The sequence below is a fragment of the Ascaphus truei genome, chromosome 4 (genome assembly GCF_040206685.1).
Source record: "Ascaphus truei isolate aAscTru1 chromosome 4, aAscTru1.hap1, whole genome shotgun sequence".
NCBI classification, from domain to species: domain Eukaryota; kingdom Metazoa; phylum Chordata; class Amphibia; order Anura; family Ascaphidae; genus Ascaphus; species Ascaphus truei.
Window position 1 is genome coordinate 402174069 of NC_134486.1, and position 20789 is coordinate 402194857.

A 20789-nucleotide genomic window follows, 5' to 3' on the forward strand; every position below is an offset into this window, starting at 1 on the left:
TAACTATTCCTGCACTTTCTGACCTAAAACGGGGCAGAAAGCTGCCTAACATCTTTGGACTATGTCACAATATATATATATATATATATATATATCTGTAGAGGTATCTGTACAGTGTTAGCCGAACTTAATAATAAAAAACGAATAGACGATACCGTTCTATGATTAACTAAATGCTTTTATTTGTGCAAGCTTTCAAGATATACTAATTGTGAGGATTCAGGGGTCACGACGGTCGCAGCGTGACCTCCCCTCACCTCGCGTTGCGCCCGGTGCTGCGGGACGTCCCCCTCGCCGGTCCTGTCCGGTCCCCATGGTTGAGGGACTCCCCCCTCGTCCCCGGCGAGCGGCCGCTGTTCCATGGGCGGCTGGGGCTCTGGCGGCTGCTATTGCTCCTGGGCGCGCGCTCCCCCTCGTTACGGAGCGCGCCGGATCAAGTTAATTTATTCACTGCCCCTGCAGTGAAGCCACGCCCCCAGCTCACACACAGACTGCAATCATGCCCCAAAGCTGCTCACCTGCATCCTCCTCAAGGCAGCCTATCCAGGACGGCTCCATGCACTCCTCCAGGTCTGCCCCCCCTTTCTATTCGCCAGCCGCACTATTTAATGCCTGTCTTGCCATTCCCACATCGCTCGACATAGTCTCTACAAGCGGATGACTATGCTGGCTCTCTCTCTTGTCTTCGTTTATTCAGTGTACGACCCGGCTTGGCGGACCTACTCTCCCTGGCTCTGCACCCCGGCTCTCACTTGACCTCGCTGCTTCTCACGCGCCTCGACCTCAGCTTGGACCCCGACCTTCCGGATCTCTCCTCTCCCAGACCTTGGCTAATGGCAACGACTACGCCTCTTCTTTTACCGGTACCGGCAAGTATTGCTACAGCTATTTCCGCCTGGCCACGCCAAAACACCACACTCCGGACACGCGCCTTCTGCTGCGGGTGCGTGCACATATACGTCCCCACCTCAGTATAAGGGACGGGTCTGGTCTGCGGGCAGCACCGGCGTAACACTAATCTCTTCTTCCGGCGGTGTTATTGTGTGTGCGTGCGTAATTTGTAAAAAAAAAAAAAATGAACAGAAAAACAATTTAAAAAAAATAAAGGGACTTATTATGAGATGAATTTTATTCTTCACATACTTTAATCAGAGTTAGGGAAAGGAAAAAATAAGTGTCATGTTAATGCTTATACAGTATACAGTATAGCTATGAGTGTGTGTACAGTATATGCATGTGTTTGTGGGGGTGTAATATTCAGGCATGTGTTTTTTATAAAACGGCTCGTCTTCCTTGAAAGGCTGCAGACCCCTGGATTAGGGGGACTCACTTTGCCTAAGCACAGAATTAGAAATGTAGTTTTCAGTGCACAGGAAGAACCTGAAAGCAGCAGGAGAAAAGCGCATTCCTCAGAAACAGATAATGTGATGTGTGCTTTATCTTTTGTACCAGGAACATCCAGCTATGAAGTTTTTTTTTTAATGAGAATGGCTGCTGGCTGGAAAAATATATATATGATATTACCATCTTAATAGTCCTATTATTATCAGAACAATCTGTAGATACATTTGTTGTAATCCATTTTACTGAACCATCAAGAGTTGAAAGTGTAACCCCCTTTCCCCTATGCCTAAGGGAAACCGCGGGCGAGTACGCGTGCTGCTACTACCTGTACGCTCACAGGAGGCCCGAGCCTCGACTTCTGTGAGCCTCGGGTGAGCTCTCTTTTAGTGCAGCGCCTCCACCTATGAGGGATCCCAGCGTTGGCGGGATGACTCCTCATAGGAACCAATACAATCAGTAATAACAATATCACACCAGATATAGATATACAGTTGTGTGAAAAAGAAAGTGCACCCTCTTTGAATTCTATGGTTTTACATATCAGGACATAATAACAATCATCTGTTCTTTAGCAGGTCTTAAAATTAGGTAAATACAACCTCAGATGAACAACAACACATGACATATTACACCGTGTCATGATTTATTTAACAAAAATAAAGCCAAAATGAAGCCATGTGTGAAAAACGAAGCTAACTGCTCCCTGGACACTGCCTTCCTCTTCCTCGGCTCTCACGCGACTGGTTCGCGGGCTCTCCGTCCGCAGAGGATATCCTGCTCCAAAAGGGCTGCATCATCCCATTAGCTGGGATAGCCCATGTGCTCTACCCCTCCCCCCCCTGAGGATTCTGGGACTCGTAGTCCCGCTTCATTACATGCGGAGCCATTCCAAGATGACCGCCGCAACTTTCTCCCGAGGCTTCTGGAAGTTGTAGTTCCACGATTCCCAAAATGGCCACCGCCACTCTTCCCCGGTCCCACGGAGCAAAGGAGCAGTTCCACCTCACCAGAGGTAAGGGAGGGGGGCCTCGCTAAGTAAGTTTTACATGAGCCATATATGAGTAATAGTTATGAGTGCAATCCATACAAGATCAAAGCTTCCCATTCCAATTAATTTTACTGTGATGAACATCCTATCTATTACATCAGTGATAGGTAATGTAGACTAACCTAAAAAGGGGACTCAAGGTATTGTTCTACCATGCTCAGGGCTGTTGCAACAAGCCACATTGATGTCTGAATTTAAATAGAACTCTAATGCATCGTTATTTAAGTAATAATCCCAGAAGAACGTCATTACTGGCCAATAATGCCCTTTAACCCAGCCAGGGCATTATTGGCCAGTAATGCCCTGTTCTGAGGGGATTATTACTATTATAGGCTAAATGTAGGCTTATTTCATAAATAATAGACACCTTTGTATAGTTATATAGATTTTTATTAAAATAAAATGGTAAATACATGAAACCACCTCTATATTCACTTACACTGCAGCTATCTATATCCACACACTGCCGCCCCCTCTGTGTACACACACACACACACACACACACACACACACACACACACACACACACACACACACACTCTGTAGCTACATCCAAACACTGCTGCTACACACACAACACAACAGCACCACACACACACACTGCAGCTCCACACACACACACACACACACACACACACACACACACACACACACACACACACACACACACACACACACACACTCTGCAGCTACATACACACACACAAACTCTGCAGCTACATACACACACACACACACACACACACAAACTGCAGCTACACACACACACACACACACAAACTGCAGCTACACACACACACACACACTGCAGCTACACACACACTGCAGCTACACACACACACACACACACTGCAGCTAAACACACAAACTGCAGCTACAGCTACACACACACACAAACTGCAGCTACACAAACTGCAGCTACACACACACGCAAACTGCAGCTATGCACACTGCAGCCACACACACAAACTGCAGCCACACACACACAAACACTGCAGCTAAACACACAACACACAAACTGCACCTACACAAACTGCAGCTGCACACACACAAACTGCAGCTACACACACGTACATACACACAAACTGCAGCTACACACACACACACAACACAAACTGCAGCTATACACACACACTGCAGCTACACACACAAACTGCAGCTACACACACACACACACTAGACAGACAAACTGCAGCTACACACACACTGCAGACACACTTACTTTTCAGCCACACTCACTCTCTCCCTCCTTAACTCAACTGAATCTGTCAGCTCTGTTCACGGCGGGAGGGGGAGGAGTCACAGCCTGCTGCTTCCTCCTGACCAATCCCCTGCCCTGTCTCAGAGCTTTTCTGACAAAAGGAAAAGCTGATTGGCTGGAAATAAACACATTGGAAATAAACACATTGCAAGCTGCATAAATTCCAGGCATTACTGAATGAATAATGCCCAGAATTGTAACCAATCAGAGAGCAGGGATTTCAGTAATGCCTGGAATTTTACTGCTTTAGCCTGTAATTTCTTATACTGAAATATTCAGGCTGATATCCTTATCTAAAACAAGAAACAAAGAAGTCCAGAGCAACATCTAATGTGACAAAAATACACAGAGAAATACATATATATATATATACATATATATATATATCTTGAAAAAAGGGTAATTTAGTTAACCCTTTGGCAAAAGCGTATAAGCCTGCGAGCCACTTTCAAGGCATGACCATAATATTGCAGGTCCTAACACTAACTGATTAAAATCCTTACTTACCTCTATAATTAGGGGAAGGATGGTCCTGGCATTAAACCTGTCGCAACCAGCTGCATGAAAAGAAAACCTGCTTACTTGGACAGTGGGGAATGGCAAGCTTTAAACCCTGGGTGGGAGGAGCCACTAACCTCCAAAACAGCTGAGACCCGCTGGACAAAGTTAACAAACACACAGATAACCAGCAAGCTCTCAGAAACCCCTCAAAATTACCACTGTGTATATATATATATATATATATATATATATATATATATATGTGTGTGTGTATGTAACGGGTATTCCCCCACCCAATCGCAGATAGAGTGTAGGTGCGGAGAACCTAATGTTACCAGGTGTGGTGCTTTACCTGTTAGACTCACAGGAGGGCTGAGCTTCGGCCACGGGGAACTGGGGCACGTATAATATGAGTAACCTCGTACTCGGTGCAGCGCCTCCACCTGCGATGGCTCCCACCAGAGGGGGAGTGGTTCCTCGCAGGACAATATATATCACTCCACACAGTATGTAAAACAACCAATGCCTTTACTAGTGCAACCGTACTCATACATAGAATCAACAGGTGTCCCTCCCTAGAGAAGACACTATCTACTGCGTCTCGCAGGACGCTACCCCCTTCACCAGGTGATCCCACCCCGTGTCCCGTAACCCCACACAATATGTTCCCCACCCTTCAAGTGAGATAGATATGTGTGACTGCGCAGCCACTGGTCCCGTGTGAATCTAATATAGTATCGTTGGTGCACTTGGTGAGGGTTACCTGCCTAGCACTCCAGTGCCCGGGCCTGCAAGGAGCTTCGCAAAGGATCCGATGGCAGATGAATACAGGAACTACCGTCCGGGGCGATCCCACCCGGATGGCCTCTGCAGCAACAGCGAAGGTCTGAGCCCAAACCTCTGGATGAACGCGCCGCGACCGCTGGGTCCCTAACTGGCCCTGAATAGTAAGGGTCAGGATCCCTAACCTGGGGCCTGTCCCTGACACAACTCACACTACTGGGTGGCTCAGGGCTAAATGGGGCCTCGGGGGCTGCTGGCCTAGTGCAGGGATTCACTGACTCCTGCACCCTACCTCCTTCCCCTAGCTGCTCCTGGCGCTGACTGACTCTCTCTTCAAAACCCCACGAAATGTATCCATATCCCTGACAGGGCAACCCTCCAGCCCTATTGGCCGTGCTGAGGCACCTGGTGCCTTCCACCCTTAGCCTCCTGGGAATTGTAGTCCCTAGGAGGCTATTCCTACATTGGGGCCACGTGCGCGATTCTCCTGCGCATGCGCGACTCCAAAATGGCCACCGCAACTCCTGCATCCTATCTGCGCATGCGCGATCACTGCGCATGCGCGCGCAGTGATAATGGCGGCCCCCGGTAGCCGGGTGCGCCGCCGAGCCTCCTAAGGCTCGGACCGCTCCCTGCTCCGGCCCCCAACTTTGGAAACAGCCGGCGGGTCCGTCGCTGGCTCTGGCGGCACCCGCGACCGCGCTGATCCAAAGGAGGGGGGTCTCTGGGAGCTGGAGGGCACCGGGGCTACATGTATACAAGTGTCAAAGAGAGTGCTACTGGACGTGGCTAATTGTATAAAACAAGAAACAAAGAAGTCCAGAGCAACATCCAATGTGACAAAAATACACAGTGAAATACATATATATTGCTCTGGACTTCTTTGTTTCTTGTTTTATACAATTAGCCACGCCCAGTAGCACTCCTTTTGACACTTATATACATATATATACTGTGGTAATTTGGGGGGTTTTCTGAGAGCTTGCTGGGTATCTATGTGTTTGATATCCTTATCTGCATAGCTCTTCCCAAACTTTACTGCACATTGTATTTTAATGATTGCACAACACTGACAATTTAGTAATTGGGGCAGTGAGAGGCGGGAATGATAACTGCTTTGAGGCAGGGGCATAACCAGGATTTTGCCTCAGGGCATTCTGGGTCGGTGGTGGTAGAGCACTAATGGCACCGCACAAAGGTAACCTGACCGCACTATGCATTGACACAGTGCATAACCTGGCCGCACTATACACTGACACTGAGTATAATCTGACTGCACAATCTGTGTCAGTATACAGTGCGGTCAGGTTATAATCTATGTCAGTGTATAACCTGACTACACTGTACACTGAAACGGAATATAATCAGATTGCACTATATCAGCCCTGAAAATACGGAAATTAATGCACATGATTAGTGGAGCGAAATTAACATTAAATCAGACCAAACATTACTAAAAAGAAAAAAAATTACCAAATGAATTGGAATACTATTGATTACAAAATACTATATGCAAAAATATATATATCGCGGGTATGAGGGGGGAGGGAAAAGGGAAAGTAGTAGGGAACCCCTGCTCAGCTAATAGTGTATAGTTAGTAATGTAGATACGGTGCTGTACTGAGAAATGTGCAATAGATATACCAAAGAAAGAAAGTACTCCGTTTAAGTTAGCACTCAAGTTTCAGTAATGATGAATGTCAATATTAAAAATAATCTTTATTAGAATACTTATGATTAAAATAATTGGTGCAATGAAATGAGTAAAAAGGGAGCAAAAATGAAGGGTTAATTTCCTATAGGAGCTTGGAACTGTGGTTTAAATATTAATGTTACAGTCCCCCAAGTAGCTCTCCTAAGGTATAGTTAGTGTTCTATATCATTGAAATCATAGTGTTCAACCCTTGTGGTATACTGAAATGCTCTCTGAGTGGCAATCTAAGACTACACTAATGATAGTAGATTGCTACTTCTAATTAGACCCCTAATATCGGTCTCATGATGTGGCAGCATCAGATGACTATAAGCCCTGAGTGATGAGGGCTACAGTCTCCGTTTTGGATATTAATAATACTACCCCCTGGCCACGGGAGAGAGTATATATAGTGTAGTAGCTCTAACTGATAGTGCGCAGTGAAATTCAGCAGCAGTTGAGCTGCTGAGCTGCAATGGCCAGGGGGTAGTATTATTATTATTATCCAAAACGGAGACTGTAGCCCTCATCACTCAGGACTTATAGTCATCTGATGCTGCCAAATCATGAGACCGATATTAGGGGTCTAATTAGAAGTAGCAATCTACTATCATTAGTATAGTCTTAGATTGCCACTCAGAGAGCATTTCAGTATACCACAAGGGTTGAACACTATGATTTCAATGATATAGAACACAAACTATACCTTAGGAGAGCTACTTGGGGGACTGTAACACTACTATTTAAACTACAGTTCCAAGCTCCTATAGGAAATTAACCCTTACTTTTTGCTCCCTTTTTACTCATTTCATTGCACCATTTATTTTAATTATATGTATTCTAATAAAGATTATTTTTAATATTGACATTCATCAATACTGATACTTGAGTGCTAACTTAAACCGAGTACTTTCTTTCTTTGGTATATCTATATGCAAAAATATCCACACATGTTAAATGAATAAAGGAGCATTAGCAATACTGAAAACATTACCACCACAGGCAAGCAACAATTAAACAGTGCAGCAGAGTACATAAAGGGATATAAAAAACTTGACCTGTGACATGTGACTGTATACAGTACTCTTTGACAAGAAATGAGGAGAGGAGTGTGACATGTGAAATGCTGCTGTGTACGCCGCCCCTGTCTCCCTCTCCTCTCACACGGCATACTGTATGCATGTGGAATCTTGATGCTCCCGCAGTCTGATGCCCATGATGTTACACGTCCTGCACAATGTACTGCCGTGTGTAAAATGGAAGAGATCAGCCCGCGGATGCTGCACTGTGAGCTGCAGGAAAGAGCGCGGGAGCCGACAGAAAACCAAAAGGACAAAAGAGTAAAGACTTAAAGCCCTGTGCCCCAACAAAAAATGTAAGTGGGGCATTTTGTGTCTTATAGCAGGCCTTGCCCACTAAGGCCCTATACTAGCTATGCCCCTGGTGCAGGGGGACAAAAGCTGTACTACTACCTAGCACATCCACAGGTGGAGGATAGTGGTACGACCTTCAGTGAAGGTTAACTGTGAAAATAGGGTGGGGTAACTGATGAAAAAGTAGCTGCAGACCAAAAAGCGGCAGCACCACCATCACTAGGATATGGTGGAGATGGCAGATGGCTATGTTTTCCCTCCTGATAAAAAAACTATTATATTCTCTGACGGTGTTGTAACATAGTGAGTAGCGGTCATCACTAGATTAAGCCTACCCAGCCCCCAGCTAAATGTCTACATGTCCTTAACAGCAGAGCAGTTGAAAGAAGAGGTCAGGATCTCAACGGCTGCAGTAGAATGTGACCACCAATAGTCTTGCTTTTCTTGCTATTGGATCAAGGTCCCACTCTGTCAAACACCATATGGAAGCTAATGTGTAATGGCTTCTGCACCATAAAAATGTCACACTAACACAGTCATCTACAGGCACACCAACATTAACGTTCTTTTGCAAGCAAACACCACAAACATTGAGGCTTTGATCATCCAACCTCAACTTCCTTGGGCCACCCATGTCTTCCTGTAGCCTGACTCCAGACTTCAGAAGCAGGTGTACTCAACTCAGTAGTGGTGTACACTCAAGAGGAGCTCAGAGAAAGCTCTTCAAGCACGTCCTCAAAGCCAACATGAAGAATTGCATCATTGACACCAACTCGTGCTAGACTATTACCCAGTACCGCCCGAGATGGAGGAAGCGTCTGCTGCAATGATCTCAGCATTTCATAACCCTACCCTAACAACAGGAGAAGGAAAATTAGGATCAGCAGAAACAATGCATAGTAAATCAACATCCCAGGATCAACCATTCTGAAACAAGTGCCCTAATTGTGAGTCTGTCAATCCCGGATCAGACTCATCAACCATCTGCGGACCCACAGATTATTTATTTATTTATCAAATGTTTTACCAGGAAGTAATACATTGAGAGTTACCTCTCTTCTTCAAGTATGCCCTGGGCATAGAGTTAAAATGACCAATAATACATGGTTACAAATACAGTTACATAAGATGGTCAATGAAGACAATCGTCCTGCAAGGGATTGCCAAAGAAGACTTATTTGATTATTTTATTGGGCAGGATACCTAAACCAGGTCACCAAAATGTTATTGATTCTATTAAGATAGCGATGGCAGAACGTCTTACTCAGACCCTAATGAAAAATGATGTTGCACTTCTAATACCTGGTATACTGAAGGGACTTGCACTGCTTTGCAAGCCTCTCAAACACTGAAGAAGTTCAACATGGTTCAAGCTTACTGCCAAGTTTTAGTTTGGTTTTCCAAACAAAAGCACCTCGGTGACCTCAGTATGATTAACAGGAAAGTTTTGCAGTAGAGAGAAGACGCTTTGACCTGTTCACTTACTAGGAGAGCTTCTTGATGTTCTTGTGTAGGCTTTCTTTCCCTTGTCAGTTATTTTGGGCACTGCTGCTCGAACGGGTGCAGGTCGTATCCCCGCATTCCACTCTGTTCTCTGTGCCAGGGTCTTAGCGGTAACCTTGTTCAATGAATACTCTGCAGACTGGTGAGCAGCCCAGCTCGGCCTGGACCGTGATTTAGAGCTGTTGCTGAGATCAATCGAAAGTGACATCTAAGTAAGGAAAACATGAGTACTTTGAGTTCTCACACTTGCAAACTTCTACACCTACAATGGGGACTGTGATGTGCATTTTGATGGGGAGAGGTAATGACAGCACCTTCAAACTGAGAGAAACCAGTCTGAGTCCCAGGGCCATATTTATCAAGCACTGATAAGTCCTCACAAATGTTACGGCCTATTCGCTTGAATTTCACTTGACAGGGCAGTAAGTTGTTTTACAGCTTAGCACCACAATGTAAATATATAGCCCTCTCTCTGTACTTCAGGGACTGACATATACTGGTAAGTACTGTAGTTAGCTTTCTCTGGAACATTGATTAGGATGTGTATCTTGACTCAGCTTTCTAACGAGATGTCCCAATGTACAATGCATTCCATTCTTTCCCCCCCCCCCCTTTTGTATGCTCCAAAACAATCCTAGACAACTATGAGTTGGTGTAAGAATGTACATTACATTTAAGAATCTACAAGTTTCCTATAATTGAGACCAAAGCATGCAAAACAAAATTAATGTTGTTGTGTATTGTGACAGATACTGTACTGTCTTTGGGGTATGTATCCCAAGTTGTTTTTTATTGTGCTGAAAACCATGTTGTAATTGCCCCTGTTTTGTAGCTTGAAGCAGTTCTTTAATAATACTTTATTTTATCATTACCTAAAAAAAAAAAAAAAAAAAATTATAAAAAAAGCCCTGAATGGTTGTGACTCATAGTTTTAGTATTTGTATATAGAGAAAAAAATCAAAGCATTTTTTCACGTGAACCTTTGATGTCAGTGTGTTCATTCAATGCAGGCAGTAAAGGTGTTTAGCCGTAACGTCCTTTATCCCTCTAAAAAAACTAAAAAAATGAGACGTGGGACTGACAGACTGGATGAAGAGAAACAGGTGTGTGAGCTGCAGCACAGAATGACAGACTCATCCACCCCGTATGAAAAGGTAAACATGCATTGCACACATCACATGCTATGCGGATGCTGCTTCTAGTAATGATGAGTGAACATGTGTAAACAATAGTGCTTGTACAGTATCAGCTGTACCTGCATTTTACTCTCTGTGCTTTGCAGCAATGTTTTAGACTGCTTGAGAAAAGAAGGCAAAAAATATTTGTATCACTCATTTTTGCAATGACACAATGGGGGCTTTCTTTGTCAAAGTTTACCTGTTGCAAAACTGTATCACTATTACATTATGAAACACCATAAAAAACAATGGGATCTCTTTCATTGGTAAATCTGGTGCTTTATTAGCACATCTATTGCGCCAGTTTTGCAGGAGACAGATAAAGGACCCGCAATGGATTTACCGTATTGGCCCGAATATATAGTACGGCCTCGCACATAATACGACCCTACAGTTTTGAAGGTGTTCTACATGAAAAATAAAAGGTGTTGGCTGCACATATAATACAAGTACAGTTTTTAGGGAAAAAAATATAGCACTTTATTCAGGCCAATGCGGTACTTTCCCATGAACTTGCTTACAATTGCAAGCATGTCCAATTTGGGGCGGTGTGAAACGTTTGCACAAGTTAGCGAAACTGGCGAATGTAGGATTTTTGCAGCTTGCAATAAATATCAGGAAATCGTTGCCACGTTGGAACTCGCTATACCCTGAAAATGTGCTTGTAAAAGTGATACCTTCTTAATATTCCCCTAAATGCCCTTTTACTGCAGAGACGATAAATAAAAATGTCACCGGGTCACATCGGGTTCCTTTCCATACGGTCGTCTAAGCATCATTTTGGTGACAGTTGTGACCTTTAACAATAACCAAAGAAAAAGGTTGTGTTTGCGGCACTTTGCCAGAGCGCTGACATCTCTCGAAAATGGAAAAAGAGAACGCTAAAAGTTTTGCAGGGATGTGCACACCTCTAGTCAAATTACTAAAAATTCCAGCTCCTATAATCAAAATTACCAATACGCTATACCAATGTGTTTCAACTATGGTTTTGCAGTCTTAGAACTTTCCGGGTGATTGTCTAAAGAAAAACATACATTTTGCTTGCGCCCTGCACTAAACATTGTGACCCAACTTTGTCGCACAGTAATCTAACAAAACCATTTATAAAATATTCTCAATAACCTACTGTACTTCTGCAAAACAATATTTGTGTGCAACATTTCAGACTACTTTTTATCAAAACTGACTGTACAGTAAAGGTAACTGAGAATCAAACCTGAAAATAACCATGCACATTTCATGGAAATAATTACTGCAAATAAACATATTGACTTGGATTGGTCAGTATTTTGTCTCTTTTTATACTTTGTAACACTTTACCGGTCAGCATGTGAAAGATTCTATCAGGGAAATGTGTAGTAGAGCTGTTTAAACTGTTATCAGGGAACAAGTACAAAAAAATCCAATTCCACCCCCCCCCTTTGTACGCCCCAAAACAATCTTTGAGTTGGCAGTCTCTCTGATGAATTGGCCATTGTGTGACATGCACGCTAACTTCCCATTTTTCTTCTCTCACCTGCTATTACTGACACCATTTCATATGTCACCTGACACCACGACTGTAACTGCCTTAACACCTCTCAATCTTCCCGACTCCCACACATCAGCCACAACAGATCGTGATACAGAAAAACACTGAACTGAAAACTCTGGAGACTATTAAACCACCCCCTATTAAATAATGTTGTGCTTATAAAGCTTTTTGTTTGTCTTTAGGCCTGATGAAGGGAGACGTGCTCCCAGACAAATGCTTATTTATTTAGTTTATTTAGTTAACCCAGTTACCTGTACTTAAGTCTGTTTTCAGGTGTATTTGCTATGTCAACACTTTGATACCATTCACACCACTGCATGGGGCCTATTTTATTAAACTCTGATATTATCTAAGAAAAATCCCCCCAAAGTACTGTAGCATGCTATTTGACAAAATAAAAATTAAGAATGATCTATGCATAAAAAAATTGCATGGTCTGACATCCCATTTCCTTTCGGTTTTCACATTAGACACCTAGGAAACTTGATCATTTAAATATGTAAACTATATTGAAATTATATCATTTTACATTTTCCTCGCCAGGAAAAAGCCATATTTAGCCTACCTGATGGAGGCAAGATTTTTGGCCATGACTTTCAGGGTGATTTGCCAATTTGCAGCTTAATAAATATGTATTTTTGCGAATTTGCCTCATTTGCATGCAACATTTGCATACTGCATTGGAGTTTTGATGGATAGGCCTCTTTGGGCCATATTCTATAAAGCGCGATATCGCAGAACAGGCGCTACTGCATGGAATGCCCCGATCAAATAATTGGGGCTTTCCATGCAGTAGCGCTTGATCTGCGTTATCACACCTTATAGAATAAGGCCCTAGGTGGTACAGTACTTGTTTTTATCCTATACATTCTCCCTCTGAACAAGGACACATTTTTATCTCTGCGAAATTGCATGACTACAGTGTGTAAAAATATACCAATGATTTTGCTTTCCGGAGTCTGTAGGAGGACGAAGAAGGTCTTTTCTTTTTCTCTGAGGTTTGCTGACTGGGGTTCAATGTTGTTACACCTCCCATCTTTCGCCTACAGATTATGAAAGAGATCAATGAACTGTAGGGTAAAAACGGTTTCTATTCTAGATTTAAACATGTAAACATCCCGGAGGATAATGAAAAAGAAATACTTTTCATGTACAGTATCACTGCTATTGCAATTTGTACGGTACACTGTAATACAACAGGCACACGATAGAATATACAAAGCAACATATGTTGACAAAGAAAAGTACTAATATTTGCTAATTTTGTCATTGCATTACATTTTTCTATCCTTTGGAATCTTCAATCATAGTTAGGTTTAAAGCTGCAGTTCAAGCTGCCGTTTTATTTTTGTTTTTTTTCCATTCAATAAGTACATCAATGTAATCTGCACACTGACAAGTGATTAGCTAAGTTGCCGATCGATCCGTTCTCCTGTGATTGATCGGCAAAGATTCGGCTTGGGGGTTCATTAAATCACTGTTAGTGCTGCAGAAGAGTACCCAAGATGCAAAGTTCTGTGTGGAAGATCATGTGCCCAAGCAGTCACTAGATACAATTGGTGCACTACTAGAGAGAGGACAGGGCTCAAGAGCCAGAGCCTGTTTCAGAAGAGGAAGGGGATGTGACTTTGTAAATGGTTGCTATAGAAACAAAAATGCTTTTTACATTATAATACATTACAAATGTCTTTAAAAATAGTTTCTTTTAAATGTTACAAGTATTTTCTCATAGTACATAATTGATTTATTAAAAAAAAACACACATGTAGGATATTGCTTAACTGCAGCTTTAACGCCTCAATTCTGGTACCCAAGGCATTGGTCTTCAGACGCCAGTGTGTTAAAACTCATCTTCCTCAACATCATGAATTGCAATTTGCAGAAATATACATATAGACAGGGCCGCCGACAGGGAGGGAGAGCCAGGACAGGTTTCACGGGCCCGGCGACTGTGGGGGGGCCCGGCCGGCCAGCGCAGGAAGTTGGGCCCGGCCCAACTTCTGTGCCGAGCTGCGTGGTCCCCCAGAGCCACTGGGCCCCACGCAGCCAACGGACCCCAGCTCATGCGGGCCTCCTGTATCTCTCTCCCCCCTCTCTTTCACCGGTGCGCTCCGGAAGCTGGCCTGAACTTCCGGCCGGACCCATTTTCCGGTGCGCACCGGAGGGAGAGAAACCTGGCGTGGAAGAGAAGCAGACGTGCAGCTGGAGAGAGGGCCAGTGTGAGAAAAGAGGCCTGCAGGAGCTGGGGCCTGGCGGCCTCAGACCACCAGCAAGGTAAATGTGTTACTGTACATTTGGTGTGTATTTGTGAGGACTCGGGGGTCACGTCGGTCGCAGCGTGACCTCCCCTCACCTCTGTCCACTCCCGTGGCTGTGCGGCTCCCTCCTCGCCTGGCCTCCCTGCTGAGGGGACTTCCCTGTCCTCCCCGTCGGGTTGCTGCTGCCCCGCGCGGGGCTGGTGCTCGGCTGCCTGCCGTTGCTTCTGCGCGCGCATCCCCTGCTGTTACGGTACACATTCTAGCACCAGCTGGTTACTAGTTAACCCTAAACCTTATCACCTGGCAGCGTATTATGGAAACCAATCCTGGACTGCTCCTAGGGCTACTCCAGGCCTGCCTCCGTTAACCATTGGTCAGCCACAGTACTTAATGCCTGTTCTGCCTCTCTCACATCGCTCGACATAGTCTCTGCTACAGACGTCTATTCTGGCTCTCCCTTTGTCTTCTTGCATTCAGGTTACGACCCGGCTTGGCGGAAGTGCTTACCTGTCTCTGGATCCCGGCTCCCTCTTGACACTGCAGCTTCTTCCATCCCTCGACCTCAGCTTGGACTTCGACCTTCCGGATCTCTCTCCCCGACCTTTGGCTAACGGCAACCACTTCGCTCCTTCAGTACCGGCAAGTATTGCTACACCTGTTCACACCTGGCCTGGCAACGCCTAAACACTACACTCCGGACACGCTCCTTCTGCTGCGGGTGCGTGCACTTATACGTCCCCACCTCAGTATAAGGGACGAGTCTGGTCTGCAGGCAGCACCGGCGTAACATTATGTTGAGCCCACAAGACGCAGACCAGACTGACATGGCCTCCATGATGACGGCCATGTATCAACAAGTCCAGGCCCTAACTGACCAAATGGCTCTCCTCACTCAACAGGTACAGGACGTTTCTTTTCAGACACCACCTGGGACCGCACCGCCACTGTCGCCAGAACCGGGTACTGCCGCGACTTCCGGCCCGAAGATCCCGGCACCTAAACCGTATGCAGGGGATCCACACGCCTGTCGCGGTTTTCTCAATCAGTGCGAGATCCAGTTTGAGATGGCCCCACAGCAGTACTCCACTGGTCGCAAGAAAGTGGCATATGTGTACAGCCTGCTTACAGGGAAAGCACTGGCATGGGCCTCCCCAATTTGGGAACTCCGTCCCGATATCACCTGTGATTATGCAGCCTTTAGACTAGACTTTCGACAGGTCTTCGATACCCCCGCATGCCAAGAAACTGCCTGACTCTTTGCTTGAACTTTCCCAGGGACGTCGTTCCATGGCCCAGTACGCCTTGGAGTTCAGGACCATAGCAGCTGAGACACGATGGGGCCAGGAGGCTTTAGTCTCAGTCTTCTGGCGAGGCTTAACAGATTCCGTCAAGGACGAGCTCGCCTCACAACCCAGGACAGGACTTCTGTAGGAACTCATCTCCCAGGCCAATCAAGTGGATCAGCGCCTGCAGGTACGCCGCCTCCAACGCCAGCTTCCTCGATTTACACCCTTCCGTGCTCCTTTTCCGAGATTCTCTCCTACCACAGGACCTGCCGTCTCCCCGCTACCCGCTTTGGAGGCTCCGGAGTCGATGCAACTTGGAGTCCAGCGTTCCCAGCGTACCAATACAGCAAGCTCGCCAAGTCGGTGGATTATGTTATTACTGCGGATCCTCCGAGCATCTGATCCGTGAATGTCCACTACGCTCGGGAAACGACCAAACCCAGTGAGTACGAAGGGGCTCTCCCTGGGTGCTAAATCTCCTTGTCCCCTTTCCAGGAAGGAACTTCCCAAGAAATTAACCATTCCCGTCTCTCTCTCGGGTCCTACCTTCCATACCTCCACTACGGCATTTATTGATTCCGGCGCGGGAGGAAATTTCATGGACCAAGCCTTCTCTGAAAAGAACCAGATTCCACTCGTTAGGAAGAAGTCTCCCGTTGCCTTGGTCGGGATTGACGAGCGTCCGCTCACCCCGGCATATATTTCCTTGGAGACTCGCCCCATCACCCTTTCCTCTCATTCACACAAGGAGACCTTGGCCTTTGATGTAATCCACGCCCCCGGAACTCCGGTCACTCTCGGCTTACCCTGGTTACAGAAGCACAATCCTCTCATCAACTGGACATCCCAAGATCCTATTGCTTGGAGGTCGAGGTCGGAGGAGCCGTTTCCACCAGCCGTACTTCCGCCTCGACTGCTGGCCAATGCATCCAACCCTAGGGGAGGATTGCCCGCTCCGAATGCTGATTTTCTGGATGTCTTCTGCAAAACCCAATCCGAACTACTACATCCTCACAGATCTTACGATTGTCCTATAGACTTGGTACCTGGATACACTTTGCCCAAATCCAAATCCTACCCCCTCTCTCTTCCTGAGACGGAAGCCATGGACGAATATATCCGTGAGAACCTTAAACGGGGCTTCCGAGAGAACCGTTTGTTTGCCAAGATGGAGAAATGTCTCTTTCACCAGTCTACCACCTCTTTTCTGGGATATATTATTTCCAACACGGGATTGGCCATGGATCCTGAGAAACTTAAAGCTGTAATTGATTGGCCGCAACCTAACTCCCTCAAGTCTATTCAGCGGTTCCTAGGCTTTTCCAATTATTACCGGAAGTTTATTCGTAACTTCTCCACAATCATCGCCCCGATCACAGCACTGACCCAAAAAGGAGCTGATCCTTCGTCTTGGTCTCCTGAGGCAGTCATAGCTTTTGAAACACTAAAACAAGCTTTTGTCTCAGCTCCCATCCTTCGACACCCGGACACCAATTTTTCTTTCACCCTAGAGGCAGATGCTTCAGACTGCGAGGCCGGCGCTGTCCTATCCCAAAAGTTTTCTCCCCAGGATAAACTTCACCCTTGCGGTTTTTTCTCGAAGAAGTTTTCCCCAGCTGAGAGGAACTATGATGTGGGCAATAGAGAACTTTTGGCCGTCAAGTTGGCCCTTCAGGAATGGAGACATCTGTTGGAGGGGTCAAAAGAGCCGTTCACTATTCTCACGGACCACAAAAATCTTTTATACATCGAGAATGCCCGTCGCTTAGGCCCCCGCCAAGCCCGCTGGTCGTTATTTTTCTCCAGGTTTAATTTTATTTTGTCTTACATTCCCGGCACTAAAAACGTCAAGGCGGATGCTCTCTCTAGACAATATTCTTCTGATGAGAGACCAGAGAAAACTACAGAGTCTATCCTTCCCAAACAAAAGATCCTCGCAGTCGCTACATTCAAAAATCTTGAGAGGATCATCAAGTCTCAAAGCCACCTTCCTAGTGATATTGAGATCCCGAAGGATACCTTATACATGGAGGCCAAGTTTATTCCGGAGATTCTGGAATGGGGACATGCTTCCCATTCGGCAGGACACCCAGGCTACAAGAAGACTTTGGACCTCATCCGTTGTACCTTTTGGTGGCCCAATATGGCCAAATCTATTCTTGAGTTTACCCGGGCCTGTCCGGTATGTGCACACAACAAGATTCCTCGCCAGAGACCCCATGGTCTTCTTTTGCCCTTATCCATCCCGGAACGCCCCTGGTCCCACATATCCATGGATTTTATTGTCGAATTGCCTAGGTCGAATGGCATGAACACTATTCTAGTAGTCGTGGATCGGTTTTCCAAGATGGCACACTTTATTCCTCTCAAAGGATTACCCTCCTCACCCGCCCTAGCCGATATTTTCTCCAAAGAAATTTTACGGATCCATGGCATACCCACGTCCATCGTATCGGATCGTGGCTCTCAATTTGTTTCCAGATTCTGGAGATCCTTCACAAGAAGACTGGGCATTGCTTCCTCCTTTTCTTCGGGTTATCACCCTCAGTCTAATGGACAGACCGAGAGGGTCAATGAATCTCTCGAGAAGTATTTAAGGTGCTTCGTCTCTGACTCCCAGGATGACTGGACGGAATTGCTTTCCTGGGCTGAGTATGCCTTTAATTCCACCAGGAATGAATCCACTGGTGAGACACCTTTCTTTATTAATTACAACTATCACCCGGCTTGCCTACCTATTTCCAAGATCTCCTCTGGAGTTCCAGCTGTGGATGAACACATCTCCCTCCTACAGGACTCTTGGGCCAGAATTCAATCTGCACTTTAAAGGGCCTCCCTGTCTTCTAAAGTCCAGGCTGACCGCCGTCGCCAACCTGCACCCAACTACAAACCAGGGGACAAGGTTTGGTTGTCTACTAGAAATATCCGCCTCAAAACCCCTTCCCCCAAATTGGCTCCTAGGTTTCTGGGGCCATTACCTATCATGGAGCAGGTTAACCCGGTGGCTTTCCGTCTTCAACTACCCCCAAGCATGCGAATTCCTAATGTTTTTCATACTTCACTTCTCAAACCGTTCATCTCTAGCCCTCTGTTCCCGGACCACACTCTTAAACCAGATCCTGTGATCATACAGGGCAACGAGGAGTACGAGGTCCAGACCATACTAGATTCCCGTCTCTCCAGAGGGAAAGTCCATTTCTTGATTCATTGGAAGAGTTTCGGACCCGAGGAGAGGTCTTGGGTACCTCTTAACGACATCCACGCACCAGGACTTCTTAAAAGCTTCCGGATAAAGTTTCCATCCAAGCCATGGAAGGATCGTCCTGAGGCCGACCCTGAAGGGGGGGGGGGTACTGTGAGGACTCGGGGGTCACGTCGGTCGTAGCGTGACCTCCCCTCACCTCTTTCCACTCCCGCAGCTGTGCGGCTCCTTCCTCGCCTGGCCTCCCTGCTGAGGGGACTTCCCAGTCCTCCCCGTCGGGCTGCTGCTGCCCCGCGCGGGACTGGTGCTCTGCTGCCTGCCGTTACTTCTGCGCGCGCATCCCCTGCTGTTACGGAACACATTCCAGCACCAGCTAATTTATTCACTGCTCTTGCAGTGAAGCCACACCTCCCTCCCACATGCTGGTTACTAGTTAACCTTATCACCTGGCTGCGTATTATGGAAACCAATCCTGGACTGCTCCTAGGGCTCCTCCAGGCCTGCCTCCGTTAACTATTGGTCAGCCACAGTACTTAATGCCTGCTCTGCCTCTCTCACATCGCTCGACATAGTCTCTGCTACAGACGTCTATTCTGGCTCTCCCTTTGTCTTCGTGCATTCAGGTTACGACCCGGCTTGGCGGACGTGCTTACCTGTCTCTGGATCCCGGCTCCCTCTTGACCCTGCAGCTTCTTCCATCCCTCGACCTCAGCTTGGACCTCCGGATCTCTCTCTCCCCGACCTTTGGCTAACGGCAACCACTTCACTCCTTCAGTACCGGTACCGGCAAGTATTGCTACACCTGTTCACACCTGGCCTGGCAACGCCTAAACACCACACTCCGGACACGCTGCTTCTGCTGCGGGTGCGTGCACTTATACGTCCCCACCTCAGTATAAGGGACGAGTCTGGTCTGCGGGCAGCACCGGCGTAACAGTGTTGCATTTAATATTTAATATTTAAGTAATTAAGTGATAGGGGAAGTAGGGTAGGGGGGAGAGAGAGAAATACACTGGGAGAGGGGGGAGAGTAGAGGAAATGGCTCGCAAGGCTGCCGACACGTTGGGGGGGGGGGGGCGGTCGAAACTCTAGTCCTGGGCCCCAGGAAATCTGTCTGCAGCTCTGCACATAGAGCCATGTTTTAAGGGACTATCCTCTCAAGTATTGGGCTGAGTGACAGATCTGTCACTAAGGATGAGTCACCTTTAAATATTTTAAGTGTTAATAACTGAATTGGCAGATATTCTGTCTTCACATTAAAAATAATCTGTACTGTGGAGTGGGAATTATAATACTCTGCTTTTCTTTGTTTAGTTTAGTAGAGCGTGGCCAGGTTCCCCGGTTTCAGTCCTTGCAAGAAATCGGCATGCTAGGCTTCAGAGCAACACATACCAAAGCGAGGTACAGTATCTTAGTTTTAATTAGTGCTGGATTAATTCACCAATGACACCAATTAATCCAGATGTTGATTAAATGTTAATGAAAGAAATCATGAAAATCCAAATGGTTGCTCTCGAGGATTGATCTTGGGAAACACGTTTTGGTCAGAGGCAGTAGGTTACACAACAACTGCTCAATAAGCGATTAATCCTTCTACTCAATGCTGGAGAAGACGTTGGCTATATTTAAATGAATGGGGCTTTTACAAAATTCCCTGCACTAGGTAGTGACAGGATACTGAAGGGTCTTAGGCAGATTTATTTCTTAAAAAAAACACGTTTTTTTAAGCGAGCAATCCTCGATACACTGTGAACGCGCCTAGTAAATAAACATTTTCATTATCAGAGCCTCGTGCTACACTATGTGCTTGCTACATCCCTCCAAA

General features: G+C 46.0%; 1 protein-coding gene across 3 annotated transcripts in view; it reads right to left on the reverse strand.

The window, feature by feature from the left end:
- FBXO16 (F-box protein 16) overlaps nucleotides 1-20789 on the reverse strand; it is a 75680-nt gene that overhangs the window by 14438 nt on the left and 40453 nt on the right. For all 3 annotated transcript variants that reach the window (XM_075598666.1, XM_075598664.1, XM_075598665.1), the window contains exons 7-8: nucleotides 13156-13261; nucleotides 9489-9714 (exon numbers count right to left, since the gene is read on the reverse strand). In XM_075598666.1, the coding sequence (XP_075454781.1) occupies nucleotides 9489-9714; nucleotides 13156-13261 (332 nt within the window). The remainder of the gene's footprint in view (nucleotides 1-9488; nucleotides 9715-13155; nucleotides 13262-20789) is intronic.